This window comes from Sturnira hondurensis, unplaced genomic scaffold (assembly GCF_014824575.4).
Source record: "Sturnira hondurensis isolate 20B ecotype Veracruz unplaced genomic scaffold, ASM1482457v3 Scaffold0004136, whole genome shotgun sequence".
NCBI classification, from domain to species: Eukaryota; Metazoa; Chordata; class Mammalia; order Chiroptera; family Phyllostomidae; genus Sturnira; species Sturnira hondurensis.
Window position 1 is genome coordinate 53,752,464 of NW_028076767.1, and position 20,126 is coordinate 53,772,589.

Consider the following 20,126-nt stretch of genomic DNA (forward strand, 5'->3'; position numbering starts at 1 on the left):
TAAATTTCTTAAAACACATTTAATATTCTGCAGTAAAGTTACCAAAAAAATCTACCTATCAGTGTCTCCAATACATGCCTTCTGTCTCTCTCTCTCTCACATATACACACACACACCCACACACATTTGGATTTTAAATATTGGAGATTTTTAGATTGTATGAGTATCAACATTTTCCCAAGCTGGGTTTCTATGCAGTCCTGCTTGAATTATTGTCTTTTTAATCCTATTATTTATGTTCCAATTAAACAATACTGCATCTCTCCAGAAGCTGCATTTTATTTATTAATCAATATTTAAACAAACAAATCTTCATACTCTCAGTGAACAACACACGTGCTGTAGCTCACTTCTTACTGGACATTTTATCTAATAATTATAATTCCTGAATTAGTTATAACTGATCAGCCATATAATCTCTATCTAAGCAGGAATATTGAAAAAATTATCTCAGTATGTCTTTCAAGGCAACTGAAAGGACAATTACCTTGTTACGCATCAGAAACAGAACTGATGTTCTCTTCGGACCGTGTCCAGTTTCCCTTTTCTGGACAGCACTACCAGCATTTTAAAGATTCTGAGTTCAGACCCAGCTCTCTAACTTTGTTGCAAAATTCCCATCTCTTTATGCATCATCAGCTTATGAGTATGGTTTCAAAAGATTCCCTTCTTTTAGCCAATTGCTTCAATGTAAATCTGTAAACAGTCTGCATATACAAATTAATTTATGAAATATGTCTTGATCATTTTAAAGCAAAGAAAAAGATTTGTTTTTCCATCTGAGTCACTTCTGGGGGGATTGCACAATATGAGCAATTATCTCAGGATTGTCATCATCACTTCATGTACAATGAAATGGAACTTCACGTACAAAGGATATTCATGGATACAATCAATTATTCTTTCCATTTTCATTACGTGTACAAAGGCTTATAGTAAAGAGTCTCTGTGTTTCTGGTTATTACTATGCCACAGTTTTTTGAGCTTGTTCAATACTTAGATTTTTTGTTGTTGTTGTTAAGAAGCCTGTGATCTAAAAATTACTTATGAAGAAAGAATACTTTGTCAGAAAGGTCAAATCATCAGACTCCTCCGCCTGTTCTTCCAAACACAAAAGCAGTTCCCCCCTCTGGCGACCATGTCTAGGGTGATTCCTGGAAGGGCTCTGGCTGGAGGTCTCAGGTACCCATGCAGACCTGGCTGGGGTCAGTGTTAATGGAGTGACTTCAGAGCACAGCCTGGCTGGCTGGCTGGGGGCTCCTGTAATCCACACCTTGTTTAACAATATGTTTTGAACTAAAATAGCTGATTTCTAAAATAAGGTTTTGTTTAATTTACGGCAAGACCAAGATTATAGCAGAAATCATTTTATTGCCGATCAAATTCCAGCAAGCATTGACATGACACAAAATAAAGTGTATTTTTAAATTGGTGACTATGCAAAAACAGGTATAAGTGGTGTGATTTTATTGTGTTGAAAGGAAAAGAAAGAAAATAACTCAGTCGAAAGATAGAAAACATAGAATGTATGTCTCCTATACTGCATAATTTTTAAGAACAGCACCCTTCACTGCTGCCAGGGAGGAGCCACGGACCACACATTTGTCATTTTTGTCTGAGTACCAAAGCTTGCTTTCTTCCTTTCTAAAAGGCTAGCCAATCAATTTTTTAAAAAATCTGTGCCAGAAATATATATTCTGGCCAGTCTCTATTTGGATGCATTATGAGCCAGCCGACTACCCTAGGTTGCCCCAGAATTGGGTTCCAGGTCCCCTTATCTGTGAGTCTGTGACTATCTAAGTCCTGAACCTCAGCGTACCTCAGTGGGATAACACGAAGTAAACAGAATGGAAAAAAGTTGGGAAAATATACATTGCAATCTAGGTGCATGTGTCCTCTTCGCTCAGACTGAGACCCTGTTTCTGTTCGGTGGTCTTGGCCTGCACTGGTCTCCTTTGAGTCTCACAGAGGCCCATGGACACTGTCACTACCTGGTTAATAGAGACATGGAGAGAGTAAATAAAGTCACATAAGGGCAGAGCCGGGATGCAAACCCATGGTGTCTGTCTTCAGAGGAAACACTCTTAATTTCTACCAGCCTGTAGAAACCATTTGTATGAAAGTCTGTAGGTTTGAACGCCCCCCTTCCCTCCCTCCTCCCCTCCCTCCTTCCCTCCCCACTCTCTCCCTCCCTTCCTCTGTGTGTGTGTGAGTCTGTGTAGGAGACAGACGAGATCTTGAGAAGTACCCCTTCCTTTCCATTTGCTTTTAGGGTTTTAGGTTTTAAGAAATAAAGAAATCTAGAAGTGCCTATAGCTAATAGCATTCCAGTTAGAGTCAATACAAAGATATCAAGACAAAATTAAGTTTTGAGTGTGTCAGAGAAGAAAGATAGGTAAGTGGTAAATGAGAATATACCAAAAAAGTCTTACTAAATTAGATTACGTCTTTAACTTTCTTCTTTTTAAGGGATGGGAGAGACATGGAGGGTTCTGTTACAAAATCGACACGGTCCTTCGGAACTTTGACCACGCCTCCAGTGGCTATTACTGCCCTCCTGCACTCATAACCATTGTGAACAGGTAAAATAGAAGTTTTCTCTCAGAAACGCGACTGTGCTTTGACATGTGGGCTCTTGGAATGGCAAAAATCTAACAGTAATCAGTAACTCATCAAAATGTAAGTGTGCTGTGCATTGGGGTATTAGAGTATGTCAATTATTGATTGAGATGAATTTAAATTATACACTATTATTCCTAATTGATTTTCTAATAACAAATAGTAAAATTTAAGGTGACTTTTACTTTCCGCAAACATTTATTATCTAGCTTCACTAATATTTAAGTTATATTTAGATTTTATCTTCTTTGTATAATAGAAAAATATGTTATTTAATATTACATTTTTTAATTTAATGTGTGTGAGTCATGTTGTGTGTTTTTTGGAACACAAGTTAAGTATAACCAAACTGTGCAGGTTGCAAATGGTCAGATGCTTCCCCACTGCTTCTGAGGTCTATGTGTAGAGCTAGAAAACATAGGTTTTCTAGCTCTACTGAGAAAACAAATGGTTTCTCAGTGCTCAGGTGTCTTCTCGATGCTGGCGGAGGAGCTGTGCCCTCTTGACATGCTGTTCAAGTCACAGCATGCTGCTGATGTGCAACAGAGGATAAATGCACCAAGAGCCAAAGTGACCTCAGCGTCACTTATCATATCAGGGGGACAGTGATGGCTGTGCAATTGACTCCTCCCTGCTGAAGACAAAAGCAAGACAGAACTCTTCAGCAGTTCTGGAAAACTGGAAAACTATAGCTGCAAGGCAAATCACTTACTTTTTTTACTGGCCATTGCCTTTAAAAATACATACGGATACCAGGAAATAGGACAATAGTGCTATGGCTTCATCTAGAGACCCTTTAATGTAGGTCTAAGCTGCAGGAGGGACTCCTATGTGCTTTCTCTTCTCGCCCCACGTAGGGAGTCAATATTCAAAGCCACCAGTGTTTCCTTCCCCCTTACCTTCTTGATTTCTTACGCTCTTTCCCAGTTGGTCCTCAAAACGATGCACAGAAATTCATACATGTAAGTGAGCACACACACATCCAGGAATAAATGGACAGCATTTGGCAAAATAAATTGCCTGGTGAACATTTTATGCTTAGGAGTCCCTTGCCTGGGAGTATAGCTCTACCGTTGATGTAGCTAGTATTGTCTTTAGTTCTGTCATTGACTTCCCAGAATAGCTACCAGGAGGGGGAAAAACCTTCATCCTCAATGTGTTAATCCACCCAAAAGGTTTCAAGAACCTTGGGTTGGAAGTCTTCAGTCAGTGAGTCAACATAGGACTTTATTTAGGGGCCTGTACAATGGAACTATGATCTTTTGTTAATTATTTTTTAATTAATTATGTTTTCCCTGGTGAAAATAAGCTTGTTTCTTGTTTTTTTTTTAATGTCAATTTGGTTTCCTTTCTTTTTTGTTTGTGTATATGTGCATGTTTATGTTAGTTGAGTGCCTGTCACATACCTGTTACTGTGTTAATGACTTTTCATATGTTATCTGACTTTCTAAAAGTTCAATAGTCAAGAGTTTATTAGAAATTTTTTTTATTGAACACCTATTTTGTGAAAAGCACCATATTGGCATGTTGTACAAAAGAAATAAAAGGCATGGTGCAATTGTCCAGATGCAACTTGCAGGCCAGCAGCTAAAGATACAAAAAATAGATATGTGAAACTAGTAAAGAAGGTAGAATAACACAGTAAATGGATAAACTCAATGTGACATTACAGGTAACCCACAGTGCCAAGATGACTCCAGGTAAGGCAGAAATCTATTAAAGTTCAAACACTTCATTTTCTAAACACCTTTGGGGACTTTGTGCAAAGAATAGAAAGTGTTTAGAAAAATAAACCACTGTTTCATTTCCCCAAGTACTGGATACAAAAGTATGCTATGAATAGTTAAAACTTTTCTTCGAATAATTGTATTCAGTAATCAGTACTCATGTGTGGTCCAAATCTACAGCAGAATTATGGCAGAGGTAAGTTCGTTTTTGTCCCAGCCTCAACCTCCCAGGCCCACCCAGGTGACCTTGTGCCGTCATGCTGTCAGTCACCAGCCAAGCCCCCAAGTTACCCCCAGGGATGCATCTGTCCCAGGCAGGTAACATGCATGTGCACTGTGTTGCAAACATTCCTACATCCAAAGCAGTGACTCCAACATGGGACATGCAAGTTGAGGGAAGGAAGGGCCCCATACTCCTGATTTTATTCATTCAGATCCCAACAGCTAAGAAATAAAGTCTCACACTGTACTGCTCTTGGGTGACAATACATGTTCAAATATTTTCCAACAGCATCTTTTGTCTGAGAAAGTGAGGCAGTAGGTGGAAAGTCTACTTAGCTCTAGCAGTGTCCACTAGCAGCCTTGGCAATTGTTTTCTTCCATTACTGACTTCCCTTTGAGTTAAAACACTCCTGCCACTCACCAGCACCCAACCTTGTAGTTGCTAATTGATTTTCCACTCTTCTGCACAATTGAGCGACAGGTTTGATGGGTACAATTAGAACCACCTGCTACAAATTACTTATTTCTTTTGTTATCCTGTAACTGCTCCTGGTCTAGAACTTTTAACGCTTTGTGGAATAGGAAGGAAAGAAACACAAACCCTTACTGCTGAATAACAGAATTTTATTTGCTTACATACTGTTACCAAGATTTTTCATGCTTGGCCACTTTGCTTCCAGACAGGATGAATGCCAAGCTTGAGTTCCAAAGTTACCATGGATAATTGGCTAACCGCATGTATGTCTAAATCTTGAATCAATCAGTCATGGAATAGGGGGTACAAAATAATCCAAATGCCATTCCATTTTGTAAACTTTGCCAAAAGTGAGAAATGCTGCAATATCTCACTTTCTCCTAGGTTTAAATATGCATTATTTTCAAATGTATTTACAGTTCTGCTATTTTCCTGCAACCACCATATCTCCCAAACATATTTGCACTTAACTTTCTTATTGTGGTAGAATATTACATAACACAAAATGTATCATCTTAACAATTTTTAAGTGCTCAGTTCAGTGAACTCGTTGTATTGTGCAACCATGACCACCACCCATCTCCAGAACTGGTTTTATTTTCCCACACTGAAATTCTGTACCCATTAAACATGAACTCTCCATCCCCACTTGCCCCCAGGCTCTGGCTACCACAGTTCTACTTTCTGTTTCGATGACGTTGACTACTCTAGGTTCCTCACAAGTGGAATCACACAATAGTTGTCCTTTTGTCCCTGGCTTATTACACTTAGCCTAATATCCTACAGGTTACTCCTTCTTGCAACGTGTCAGAATTTCCTTCCCTTTTAAGGCTGAGTAATGGTCTATAGTACGTATGCACCACACTCTGTTTATCCATTCATCCATCAATAGACATAAGATGCTTGCACCTTTTGACTATTGTGAGTAATGCTGGTATGAATATGAATGTACAAATACCTACCAAATCCCCATTTTGCACTCGTTTGGGTAATATACCCAGAAATTGGATTTGGGATCATATGATATATCTGTTTTTAATTTTCGAGGAACAACCATGCCCTTTCACAATGGCTACACCATTTCACATTCCAACCAGCTGTGCACAAGTCTTCCTGTTCCTTCACATCCTGGCCAGCACTTGTTCGTCTGTGCATTTTGATGATAGACATCTTAATGAGAGTGAAGTGGTATCCCATTGTGATTTCGATTTACATTTTTGTAATAATTAGTAATATTGAGCATCTTTCATGTGTTTATTGGCATCTGTATACCTTCTTTAGAGAAATGTGTATTCAAGTCCTTGCCCCATTTTTTTTTATCCTCACCTGAGGACATTTTTTTCATTGCTTTTAAAGAGAGAAGAAAGAGAGAAACATCACTGTGAGAAAGAAACATCGATTGGTTGCATCCCGTGCATGCCCCTACCAGGGATTGAACCTATAACCCATGCATACGCCCTGACCAGGAATCAAACCCTCAACCTTTTGGTTGTGGGATAACACATCAACCAACTGAACTACACCAGCCAGGGCATCAAGTACCTTGGCCCATTTTTTAATTGGATTGTTTGTTCTCTGCAACTGAGATGTAGGATGTCCTTAAATATTCTGGGTAGTAATTCCTCACCAGATACATAATTTTCAAATATTTTTTTTCTATTCCATGAGTTGTCTGTTCACTGTGTTGATATGCAAAAGTTTTTAATTTTGATTAAGTCCAATTTATCCATTTCGTATTTGTTGCCTCTGCATTTGTTGTCATATTCAAAAAGTCATTGCCAAACGCATTGTCATGAAATTTTTTTCTATATTTTCTTCTAAGACTTTTATACTTTTAATCTTACATTTAGATCTTTAATCCAATTTGAATTAACTTTTGTAAATGGTGTAAAGAACCCAACTTCATTCTTCTGCAGGTAGAAATCCAGTTTCCCCAGCATCCTCACTGAAAATATTGTCCTTTCCCCACTGTCTTGGCACCCTTGTCAAAAATCACTTGACCATATATGTGAGGGTTTATCTCTGGGTTCTGTATTCTATTTCATTGATCTATACATCTTCTTTATGCCAATACCACACTACTTTGATTACCAGACTTTTTATTAAGTTTCGCAATCAGGAAGTGTGACACATCCACTTCGTTTTGATTTTTAAAAAAATTCTTGGTCTTTTTAAATTTAATCTTTATTGTATTTTTCTATTACCATTTAGTCCCCTGATACTTTGTTCCCCCCAGGAATCAACACACTGTTGTCCATGTCCATGAGTCCTTTTCCCTTTTTGCTCAGTCCCTCCATCACCTTATATCTTCCCCAAACTAGCTGTCTTCCTGCTCTGCATCTGAGTCTGTCTCTGTTTTGCTTGTTAGTTCAGCTTGTTCATTAGGTTCCACATATGAGTGAAATCACATGGTATTTGTCTTTCTCTGACTGGCTTATTTTGCGTAACATAATGTTCTCCAGAACCTTCCATACTGTCACAAAGGGTAAAATTTTCTTCTTTTTTTACAGCCAAGTAGTATTTCATTGTGTAAATGTTCCATCATTGTTTTATCCACTCATCTACTGATGGACACTTGGGCTTCTTCCGTATCTTGATTATTGTAAATAACACTGCAATGAACACAAGGGTGCTTAAGTTCTTTTGAATTAGTGTTTTGCATTCCTTAGAAGGACTATGGGAATATATTCCCAGAAGTGGGATTGCTGGGTCAAAAGGCAGATCCATTTTTAATTTTTTGAGGTATCTCCAGACTGCTTTCCAGAGTGGTGGCACCAGTCTGCATTCCCACCAGCAGAGCAGAAGGGTTCCCCTTTCTCCACATCCTCGCCAGCACTTGTTGTTTGTTGATTTATTGATGATAGCCATTCTGACAGGTGTGAGATGACGTCTCATTGCGGTTTTAATTTTCATTTCTTGGATGATTAGTGATGTTGAGCATCTTTTCATATGTCTCTTGGCCATCTGTATGTCCTCATTGGAGAAGTGTCTGTTCAGGTCCCTTCCCCATTTTTTAATTGGATTGTTTGTATATTTGGTGTTGAGTTTTGTAAGTTCTTTATAAATTTTGGATGTTAACCCCTTATCAGATATATCAGCAATTATGTTCTCCCATTCTGTGGGATGTCTTTTTATTTTGTTGATGATTTCCTTTGCTATGCAAAACCTTTTTAGTTTGATGTAGTTAGTAATAAATATAGTCAAGGATATAAAAAACCTGTACTCAGAAAATTATAAAACACTGAAGAAAGAAATTGAAGAAGACACAAATAAGTGGAAGTACATGCCATGTTCATGGGTAGAAAGAATTAACATTAATATGCCCTTACTACCCAAAGCAACCTATAGATTCAATGCAATTCCTATCAAAATTCCAAAGCCATATTTTACAGAACCAGAACAAATATTTCAAAAATTGATATGTAACTACAGAAGGCCCCACATAGCAACATCAATCCTGAGAAAGAACAAAAAGTTGGAGGAATCATGCTACCTAACATGGAACTATACTATAAAGCCATAGTAATCAAAACAGCATGGTACTGGCATAAAAACAGACACATAGGTCAATGGAACTGAATAGAGAGCCCAGAAATAAACCCATACATTTTAGTCAATTAATATTTGACAGAGGAAATAAGCACATACAATCAGCTAAAGATAGTTAATTCTATAAATGGTACTGGGAAAATTGGACAAATACCTGCACAAAAATGAAACGAGGCCACCTTCTTACACCACACACAAGAATAAATTCAAAATGGATCCAAGACTTAAATGTTGGACCCAAAACCATAAAAACTGCAGAAGAATACATAGGCAGCAAAATCACAGACATTGCTCATAGCGATATTTTATCAGATGTTATCTCCCCAGGCAAGGGAAACAAAACAAAAGTAAACACATGGGACCACAACTTTGTTCTTGTTTTTCATCTTTGTTTTGCTAGTATGGGTCCCTTAAAATTCCATACGAAGTTTAAAATGAATTTTTCTACTTCTGCAAAAAGAAATATTGGGATCTTGATAGAGATTACATTCAATCTGTAGATTGCGTTGGGTGGTATGGACATTTTAAGAACAAGTCTTCCGATTAATCAACAGGGTTGATTTTCTATTTATTTATGTCTTCTTTAATTTCCTTCAGCAATATTTTGCAGTTTTCAATATGCAAGTCTTCCACCTCCTTGGGTAAGTGTATTCTCGAGCATTTTATTCTTTTTGATGCTATTATACATGGAATCGTTTTTGTAGTTTTCTTTTTATTGCTCACTGTTAGTATACAGAAATGCAACTGATTTCTCTGTGTTGACTTTTTATCCTTCAGCTTTAGAGAATTTGTTTATTAGTTCTAACAGTTTTTATGTACAAGGCAGTTAACTTTCTTTTCTAAAAACACATTTTAATTATACCCCTTTTAAAATTATACAACAAAACATTCTTACTGATACAAATTCAAGCAAACTAGAGAATGTGGACTAAAAAGTGAAAGTGTACCCTCACCTCCATTATTTCCCTTCCCAACCAACCCCATGTGACTCCTGAAAGGTAACTTCCATTAATAGTTTGGAATTTACTCTTACAGGTTTAGTCCTTGTGTGTATTTTCTAGTTCTACATTTCTCTTGCAGCGTTTTGCGAGAAACAATGTTCCAAAAACTTAACATTTCTAGATCTTGAGGAGTGTCACCCAAAGCTTCTTGCAATAATGATCATGATGCACGTGTCTCCCATTTTAAAACTACTGATATCCTATTTCTACTCTTTATTTTAAGAAAAAAAGAAAGAAATGTATCATCTTATATTAGTTCAGCAATAGAGTCATTTCTTTGAAACTAACATTAAAAATATTAACAGTTGTGTTATTGGGAGAAATCCAATCACAATGACTCCATTCCAAACTGAGTCAGGTCATTATATATAAGGACTACCATGGGGGTTTTTAATTGAAATAGCTCTCTAGTGAAGCTACTTCCAAATGTATTACTTTTTCAATCTCTTTTTTCAGATAATACAAACACAATCACTGTAGTATTGCTGCTGCTAAGTACTGTGTTTTTCAGAGACAAAAAACATCTCTTTTTTAGCTACATATGTTGCTGGCTAAACTGATGAAAAAATATAGTGTTCAATTAGAGATTTAAGTATAAAATATATTTTTTGAAGTGTACATTTTTGAAATGCAAAATGTTCATTCTGATATAAAAATATTTGTCTATGTATGCCAAAAATACACATTGCGATCTTTAGATTGCATTTTTAAATTAAAATTTAATGTTTAGTGCCATGAGCAACCATTTCCTGTCAAGCTGATAGAAGTTCAAGATATATTTTTCTTGCTTACACTAAAAATGCACATTTGATGTTTCAACATTTTAAAGGAGCAGATTGGCAAAATTAATTTCTGATTCTGAGTTTTCCCTCTATAAAATTTGAGTTCATAAATAGGTATACACAATTGAAATATTTTACCATTTTTTAAGAAAAACAAAAAATGCTTACTGAATTCCTTAGAGATAACATTTTATCCTGATTCAAATAATAATAATAATATAAAGCCATGTACATATGGTTTTCTTTGTTCCTTAAATCATGACATTTGAATTAAACATCCTCAGATAAAACAAACAAAAAAGCCAGATAATATAAAGCTCCAGAATATTCTCAAATGAAGAATTTTAAAACACAAACCCAGAACAGACTTTAAAAGGTCATCTGCTCCATCAACACTTCTAGTGTTTGAAACCAAGTATTAAAGAATATAAACTGTTCTCTTGTTTGTTTATCAGTTGGAAATAGACACTTGATAGATTGCATGCTATTATCCAGAGTTACTTTCCTAGAATATATGGTTTAGAAGAAAGATATATTTGCTGAGTTTCTTTATTAACAACGCCATCTCCTTGCCTTGACTGGTGTGACTCACTGGGTCGAGTGTTGTTTTGTAAAGCTAAAGATGGCCAGTTCGATTCCTGGTCCGACCACATGCTTGGGGGGCAGGTTTGGTCCCTGGTTGAAGCGTGTACGGAAAGCAGCCAATTGATGTTTCTCTCTCACATCAGTGTTCCTCTCCCTCTCTTTCTCCCTTTCTTACCCTCTCTAAAAATACATGCTGGGTTGGCCAGAAAGTTTGTTTGCTTTTTTCCTCATAAGATGGCTCTAGTAGTGCTTAGTTCTCATTCACTTCATTTGACACAGTTTTGTTAGAATGTATTGTGACAGCTGTCATATCAGAGTGCATTAAAAAAACTTACCAACATTGGTAAATTTTTGTATAGCCACTTTAATATTGAAGATAGAAGAAAATATGCAAAACTTTCGGATTATTGTGCTTTCTTATTTCAAGAAAGGTAAAAACACAACTAAAAGGCAGAGAAGTATTTATGCAGCGTGTAGAGAAGGTGATGTGACTGACTGAACGTGGCAAAGGTGGTTTGCGAAGTTTCATGTTGGGTATTCTCGCTGGACAATGCTGCATGGTGGGGTAGACCAGTTGATAGCGATCAAATTGAGACATTAATTAAGAATATTCAACATTATAACGTGGAAGATAGCCAACATACTCAAAATATCCAAATCAATAAAGTCATTGGTGAAAATGAAAATGGCCAACCCAATAAATAAAATCTCTAAAAAACAAAACAAAATAAAAAAGCCATCTTCTAAAATGGACCGAAGAAACTAGAGTCCTGCTTTGATTTAACAATTTTAGGATTTAATATATGAGTGTTATATGCAACTACTCGGAAGATATACTTGCCAATTAAAAAGCAGAAAGCATCTATCATTTTAAGCAACGATAAATGGAGATAAGATAGCAAATCGGAGTGGACTAAATAAATCTAAGACCAACAAGGGACAGAAGCAAAATATTTCATGAATAATGCTACTGGAGTCCAAGTTCACAGACAATATTATTCCTCTCCATTTTCTGATAAATGCTTTAGTACATGGCAATGGAAGAACCAGCAATACCCCTTGAGTTTTTAGAACCAGCACAGTGCATGGTGGTACTGACCATACATATAGCCTTTGTGGTGCAGTGCCTTGCTGACTTCCTAGTATAGAAATTTCAGGCACTGAAATTTTAATATGCACTGGGCATATTAATGATGCAACCAGGCCTCAGAGGGTAGAAGGTCATGAGAGCATGAACCAATGGAAGTATGAGGAAAATTACAATAGTATCTAGACAATATTTAGCTTTATCTACCTTTCTTTTGAGGTACACTTACAGAGGTCTCTGCCACTGCGATCCGGTTAAATAAACTTTTCTAATTTCACATATGTGCTAGTCAGACTATTTATTAATGGATTTACCTGCAGAAGATATTTACTAAAGCATGATGGAAATGCATATGCTCTGCCGAGACGCGTGTCACAGACACCTAAGGCCATTGCCTGTTGCTAGTGATGTTCATAAGGCTATTTAAAATTTTACTCCTTTGTGTTCGTTTCTCTTTCCCTCCCCTATTTCCACTGAGACTTCTCTATTCTTGAATGACCCCGTTGCGGTTTTGCTTGCTTTTGCATGTTAAGGATGCATGACAATGAAAAAATCCAAAATTGGTTGAGAAAGTCTAATTTGCTTTCTTGTTAGGTTTCCTGGGCAATTTCAGCCAGCCTTTCCTTTCCCACTGACTCTGCAAGGTCTGGCCCAAATCACCACTGTTTGGAGTGTTTTCTTCCAAACTTTACATGTGCTGAAAATAAATTTTTCAAGATAGTTTACAATTTAGCTTAAAATTTCAGTGTTAGTTACATTTTAATAATTTTTTTTTTGCTTAGGTAGCCATATGAAAGCACATATATACATTTCCTAGATTTTGCATCTGATACATTTGTGTTGGGAAGGGAGCATTTCCACCAGTCAATAAACAGTAACTCATTCAGTTGTTTGGAGAAAATATTAGTGTATATACTTTCTTGAGTTTATTCTTGGTGTTTTAAATTTATCTCCAGTGAATTTTCACATCTGAATATGTTTGAATAAGTCAGCGACTCCATGTTAAGTCAATGATTGCATGTGCCTATGAACAAACTCCTTTGGGAGACATAAAATTGCTGTTTCAATCTCTGTTTCATTCTCACCAGGCAAGTGTGGAGGGTGGGTGCCTTGTGAACTCTTTTGGCAGATGCTCATTCAGAAAAGCATAACATCCTTTCTTCTCCCCTCTATCTAGGCCCCATCTCATGCACATTACGGGATGGTGTGTGTTGTGTGGCCTGATTGCAAAATAGGGCATGTGTTGTGCCCAAAATGTATAATTGCTGGCTTTGTGGATTTTACCATCTACACTTCCAAATGAGAGCAGAACTCTATTCTTTGAAAGAATTATGCCCTGTCTATAAGAGTCAAACTCAACCTCACTCATGTATTTCTGGGAATCACACTGACATTTCTCTTTTATTAGTAATGTCTGGGGTCGTTCGTTGGGTATTTTTCTGCTCTGTGTTCTAAAGAATGCATGAGAAAATGTTTATTCTGGTACCATTCTGTGCACCTTATTATGTTTCAATGACATTTTTATTGCCCAGAGGTTTACTATAAACATTTCCTTTTTTTCCTTTTAAGGTTTGAACAGGCTTTTATTACCAGTTTGATCAGTAGTGTGGTAAAAACAAAGGACAGTTATTTTTGGATAGCTCTCCAAGACCAAAATAACACAGGAGAATACACTTGGAAGACAACAGGGCAGAACTCAGAGCCCGTGCTCTACACACACTGGAATGCACATCAGCCCCGTGAGTAGAGGGGACCGGGACATCACCACTCTCTTCTGCTTTCTTTGCTCCAAGTTCCTTAGTCCACCTCCTTTGATTCTTCCTTAATGTTTTCTTAATGTGTATATTAACTAAATGATTACCACAGGTTCTCAGGGGGTAACATATGGCTGGTCATTTTATAATCCATGTCAGTCATTTGACATGTTCAAGGTATAAATTTATTGCTGAAGACCACACATGCCTTTATTAGCAGAAACACAATTTCCCCCCCTCAATTCTTTCCCAGAATCCCAGGGGTTTACTGATTCAAGAATAGTTCCTGATACTTCACACAGAATGGGCACGGTAAGTGGGCACATGTGGGCACCTTCGATCAGTTTGTGGTCACCGCTATGTGACTTTCTGAGGAATGTGGACCCATCGCTTAGGTAATATGCTTATTAGTCCTTGTGCTCCATGGACTTCTGTGGTGTCTTAGCAGGATTCCAGTTACAGCTTTATTAATTCACTCTTGTGTGCTCAGCTCTGATCCCAAAGCCTAAAATTGTGCTAGTTTAACCAGTTTGGAGAAGCTAGGGACTTTAGCCACAACCTACACTAGGACCAGGCCCTGTGGAACCAGCCTTAAGCCCTTGTATTAAGTTTAAGTTACCAGCCTAGATTCAACACCCTATTACTTCAGCATGAATTCCTGTTTGAGTGACTTAGTCACTTTCTTGCCTATGGCTCTCAATTAGTGCTATTCCAATAGATGATAGGCAGTAGGTTTCCTGTAAATTTGTAACTAAAGGAAATGGGTTAGGGGCCGCATCACGCTCTTCCCTGAGGAAAAATAAATATCATGATAACAATAACTATTTATATCAAATATTACTCAAAGGGCTAAATATACTAATGAAAAGATAGATATTTTACACTGAGTCAAAAAACAAGACTCAATTATATGTTGTCTAAAAGAAATCCACTTTAAATATAAAGACATGTATACATGAAAGTAAAAGGATGAAGAAATACTAACATTAATCAGAAGAAAGCAAGAATTGCTGTATTGATTTCAGACAGAACAGACTTCAAAACAAGGAAAGTTTTCAGCAATAAAAAAGGATATTATATAGTGATAAAAGAGTCAGTATTCTAAGAATAACAATTCTTACTGTATATGCACCTCACAACAGAGTGATGAAATACTTGAAGGAAAACTGTTAGAACTGCAAAGAGAAATAGATAAATCTACTATTATAGTTGAATACTTTAACCCCCCTTCACCAGAAATGGATGGATCCAGCAGCTAAGAAAATCAGTAAGGACAAAATTGAACTCAACAGCACCATCAGTCAACTAGATATTATTGACATCTGGAGATGATTTCATCCAGCCACAGCAGACTACACCTTCCTCTCAAGCTCACATGGAACACACAGCATGGTAGACCACGTTCTGGGGCATAAAACACGCCTTACCAAACTGAAAAAGAGTAGAAATCATACACTTTCTCCTCTCAGACCATACTGGAATTAAACTAGAAAGCAATAACAGAAAGACAGCTGGAAATCCCCAAATACTTGGAGATTAAACAATATGCTTCTAAATAACATGTGGGTCAAAAATAAAATCTCAAGAGAAATTTTAAATATATTAAACTAAATGAAAATAAAAAATGACAATTTATCAAATTTTTTTGTGAGATGTGCAGAAAGCAATGTTTAAAGGGAAATTTTTAGCATTGAATGCATATATTAGAAAAGAAATATCTAAGAGCAATAATCTAAACTTTCACCTTAGGAAACCAGAAAAAGAAGAGCAAATCAGCCCTGACTTTGTGGCTCAGTTAGAGCATCCCACCATGTTCTAAGGGGATTGCAGGCGTGATCCCTGGTCAAGGCACATAGTGAGGTTGTGACTTTGGTGCCCAGTCAGGCAGGAGGCAGTCTCTCTCTCTCTCTCTCTCTCTCTCTCTCTCTCTCTCTCCCCGCCCTCCTCCCCCCATCCCCTGTCCTCTCTTTTCCTCTCTCTAAAAATGAATAAAACTACATGCCTTTGAGTGAGGATTTTTTAAGAAGAGCAAAATTAAATGCAAAGTAAGCAGAAAAAAGAAATAATAAGAGAGCTTAAAAATCAATGAAATTGAAACCAGAAAATCATTAAAACCAAATGCTGATTCTTTAAAAATATTAATGATATTGATAAGCCTCTAGTCAGATTCACTAAGTAGAAAGAAAGAAGATGCAAATATAATACATGAAAGAGGAGATATCACTACAGATTCATGGACATTAAAAAGATAAAGGAATATTACATACAGTCAGACCTTATACCCCTTACAAAAATTAACTCAAGATGGATCATAGACCTGAATACAAAAGGCAGAGCGATAACACTCCCAGAGGGAACACAATAAAAAACCTAGATGACCTTGGGTATCTCAAGGACTTTTTAGACACAACACTAAAGTCACAATCCATGAAATAAATAATTGATGAGCATTAAAACTAAAAACTTTCACTCTGAGAAAAACAGTATCAAGAGAACGAGAAGACAACTACAGACTGGGAGAAAATATTTGCTAAAACCACATCTGATAAGAGGCTGTTATCCAAAATATACAAACAACTCTTAAAACTCAGCAAGAAAGTTAAGAACCCACTTTAAAAAATGGACAAAAGACCTAAAACAAAAAAGATATGTAGATAGCAAGTAAGCATGTGAAAACACGTTTCACATCGCACGTCATTAGGAACTTGCAAACCCAAACAGCAAGGTATCTTCACACCCACGAGGATGACCAAATCCCAAACACCGACGACGCCGGGTGCTGATGAAGATGTGGGGCAACGGGTGCACCTCGTACATTGCTGTAGGACCGCAAAATGGTGCAGCCTCCTTCGAAGACAGTTTGTCAGCTTCTTACGGAATAAGCAGGCACATCCTTGTTATTTACCTAATGCATTGGAAACACGTTCACCCAAAAACCCATATATGAATTTTTATAATAGTTTTACTCATAATTGCCCAAACTGGTAAGCAATCAAGATATCCTTTGATAGGTGAGTGGATAAATAAGCTGTCGTACATCCAGACAATGGAATGTTATTCAGTGCTAAAAACCAAATGAGCTATTGAGCCATGAAGGGACATGAAGGAAACTCAATGCATACTACTAAGTGAAAAAGCTAATCTGAAAAGGCTACATACTGTTATGATTTCAACCAGATGACATTTTGCAAAAAGCACAACTATGGGGACAGTAAAAACGTGAGTGGTTGACAGAGGTTAGTGGGCAGAGCCAGGTGAAAAGGCAGAGCACAGGATTTTTCTGGCAGTGAAATTATTCTATCAATATGTGATACTATCGTGGTGGATAAATGTCTTTATACATTTGTCTAAACCTGCACGATGTTCAACACCAAGACTGAATTCTGATTTAAACCTTGGACTTTGGGTGATGACTATGGGTCAGAACAGGTTCGTGGATTTTAACAAATCCTCCATTGAGGTATGGGATATCAATAGTGGGAGAGGTTTTGTGTAAGTGGGGGTAGGGGGCATAAACCTGCATGGGAGGTAGGGAAAAGTCTGTGTTTTCCCCTCAATTTTCCTGTGAACCCAAAATACTCTAAAATATGTAGTTTATTAGTGTTCTTTTTTAAACTGTACGTTTTGCCCTGGCTGGTGTGTCTGAATTGGTTGGAGCATTTTCTCATAACAGAAAGGTTGCGGTCCGATTCCTGGTCAGGGCACATACCTAGGTTGCAGGTTCCATCTCCGGTCCAGGCCCGCAAGATCCCGGGTCTGGCTGTATATGGAAGCAGCTGATCAATGCTTCTCTTTTACATTGATGTTTCTTTCTCTCCCTTCCTCTCTCCTTTCCTCTCTCTCTTAAAGCAATGAAAAAAGATGTCCTCAGGTGAGGATTTTTTTAAGTGTACTTTTTAGAAGATGTATGCCAGATGAAGTTAAGACAAGTTGTTTTGTGTGTATAAGCATCAGCTTAGAAAATTTGTACAGTAACTGGTGACTTTCCATAGCTCTAACCAAGAAACATCCCAGTTCCCTCGATAAAGATCCATGAATATTATATCTAAGAATATTACTGAAATGCAGAGAGTAGTAAAGTTCCATGTCATACTCTTACTGAAAAAATTAAAAAGCTCAGGTATCATTTCTAATATACTTTGGAATCTAGCTAAGAATGTCTATACCTGTCAAAATAAATTAATACATTTTGAGTAGACAAAATTCTTGGTTTTTAATGTTACCTTCCTTGGGGCATATTTGGATGTCTAAAATCCAAAGTCGAAGCAGAGCTCCCTGTCATTCATAAGTTTCTGCTGTAATTTGAGTGACATTACTCTTTCTCTTTTTTCCCTGAAGCAAAAATAATACCGTGATGCTCAGTTTGGCTGCTCATGCTGACTGACATTGAGTAAATTGTCTCTGAATAAGACGAAAATGTAAATCTTTGGGGGAAGAAAATAGCAATATAAAAGGCCCTGTGTTTCCTTTTTTCTTCTAAATTGCGACTTGCAGATACACCATTCTAAATCACCTTTTCTCCCACCTGTCACACCTACACAAAAAGTATCCATTAGCTTAGTCCCCATGTCAGAACCTTAATCCAGCCCAGACTAACCATATAAATTGACCCCTGAACAGGAAGCCTGCAGGTTGTTTTTTTTTAAAGTAAACTCAGTCAAGACTCTCTCCTATGTCAGATTATCAAAATAGTCGATCTGTAGTGGAATCATGGTTCTGCTATTTTTTCAACTTTGTGTTATGTTCTCCAAGTGGTATAATGAACCACCACATACCCATCACCTGGTGTTACCAGTTACCAACTCATGGTCTATTTTGTTTCATCTATACCCCCAACCACCCCCCCCCCACTTCCCGTATTGTTTCATAGCAAATCCCAGACATTATATCGTTTCATCCATATATTTTAATACTGTCTGTAAAAGATAAAGACTCCTCTTTTAAAAACATAAATATAATGCAATTATCATACATACAAATAAATAACTAATTCAAAACAAATCTTTAGTGCTCAAATTTCTAAATGACTCATAAATATATAATGTATTTTACAATTTGCTTTAATTATGATTCAAAAAAGGTTCACGCATTGCAATAAATTGATAATCTCTTAAAATCTGTTTTAATCTCTAGGTTTCTCTGTTGCTTGGCTCTGCCTCTCATTTTTTTTTAAATTCGTTGATGCAAAAGGGTTGTTTGTCCTCTGGAGTTTCCTGCCATCTAGAATTTTTTATTGCACTTCCATATGTTGTTTAGTGTGTTACTCTCTTTATTTTCCATGAAATTGGCATTTTTATTTATAAAAAGTTAAAATGAGAGGCCCAATTCAATTCAGATTTCCTAATCTTTTTTGGCAAGATCATTTCATAGGTGGCTGTGTGTTCTACACTGGGGCTCATAATGTCCAGTTATCTCACTTTTTGCAATGCCAGCAGCCACTAATGATCAATGCCTAGATCCATTGATCCATGAAGGATTTTTTTAGGTGGGGAAGGGTATATATTTTTAAGGGTGTTACTTTGTGATACAGTTTTCAGTGGAAAGACAGAATAAATACTCAATTCTTTCCTTTTACTAGTTTTTTAAATGATTATTTGTTTGTAAATATCTTGCAACAGTGAACAGTTTTTTTTAGCACTATTATAAAGATTTAAAACATATTTGATATGTTTTAATCTACTGCAATTATCATCTTTTCAATGAAAATGAAAATCTCAAGCACTACCTCCTGAGTCCTTTTACTATAACACTAGTGGCCTTTGGTAGCTTCCTTGCTATTTGGTATGATAAGATGTACATTTCTGCTCGGAACCGAGAAACATCCAATTCACCAAGGAACCCTGGTTCATCTTAATGGGAAATGGCATTACTTCAGTACCACAATCCACGCATAGGAGTGTTCATTGCTTGTTGGCTTCTATTGTTTCTAGGCCAGTTCGGTGAACAGAGCTAGAATATGTGTGCGCGTGTGTGCGTGTGTAAGACGAAATACTTCTGGGGGTCAAACTGATCATTTCAATTTGAATTCAGGACTGTAAGGTTTTTGCTTAACCTGTTTTATGCCTGTATTTCTTTTCTTTCATGCCCAAATTTCCTGTTCTCAACACTCTAGGAAATTCTGGGTTTTATTAAAACAAACAACAACAGTGAAGGACTCCATGGTACTTGGTATGGTGAGAGAATTAACTGGTTCGGTAACCCAGGAGAAACAGTTTTCGTCCTTACTAACAAGAGTCACTGATTAAAGGGAAACTGATAAACAGGGCCTTTCTCATTTGGGGGGAAGCTAACACCTAGAAACTAAAACATACTTTGTATTTAGTTC

At 37.0% G+C, this 20,126-nt stretch overlaps 1 protein-coding gene across 3 annotated transcripts in view; it reads left to right on the top strand.

Annotated features, from left to right (window-relative positions):
- PLA2R1 (phospholipase A2 receptor 1) overlaps window positions 1-20,126 on the top strand; it is a 107,713-nt gene that overhangs the window by 42,851 nt on the left and 44,736 nt on the right. For all 3 annotated transcript variants that reach the window (XM_037044609.1, XM_037044608.1, XM_037044607.1), the window contains 2 exons: window positions 2,470-2,582; window positions 13,617-13,786. In XM_037044609.1, coding sequence (XP_036900504.1) covers window positions 2,470-2,582; window positions 13,617-13,786 — 283 coding nt within the window. The remainder of the gene's footprint in view (window positions 1-2,469; window positions 2,583-13,616; window positions 13,787-20,126) is intronic.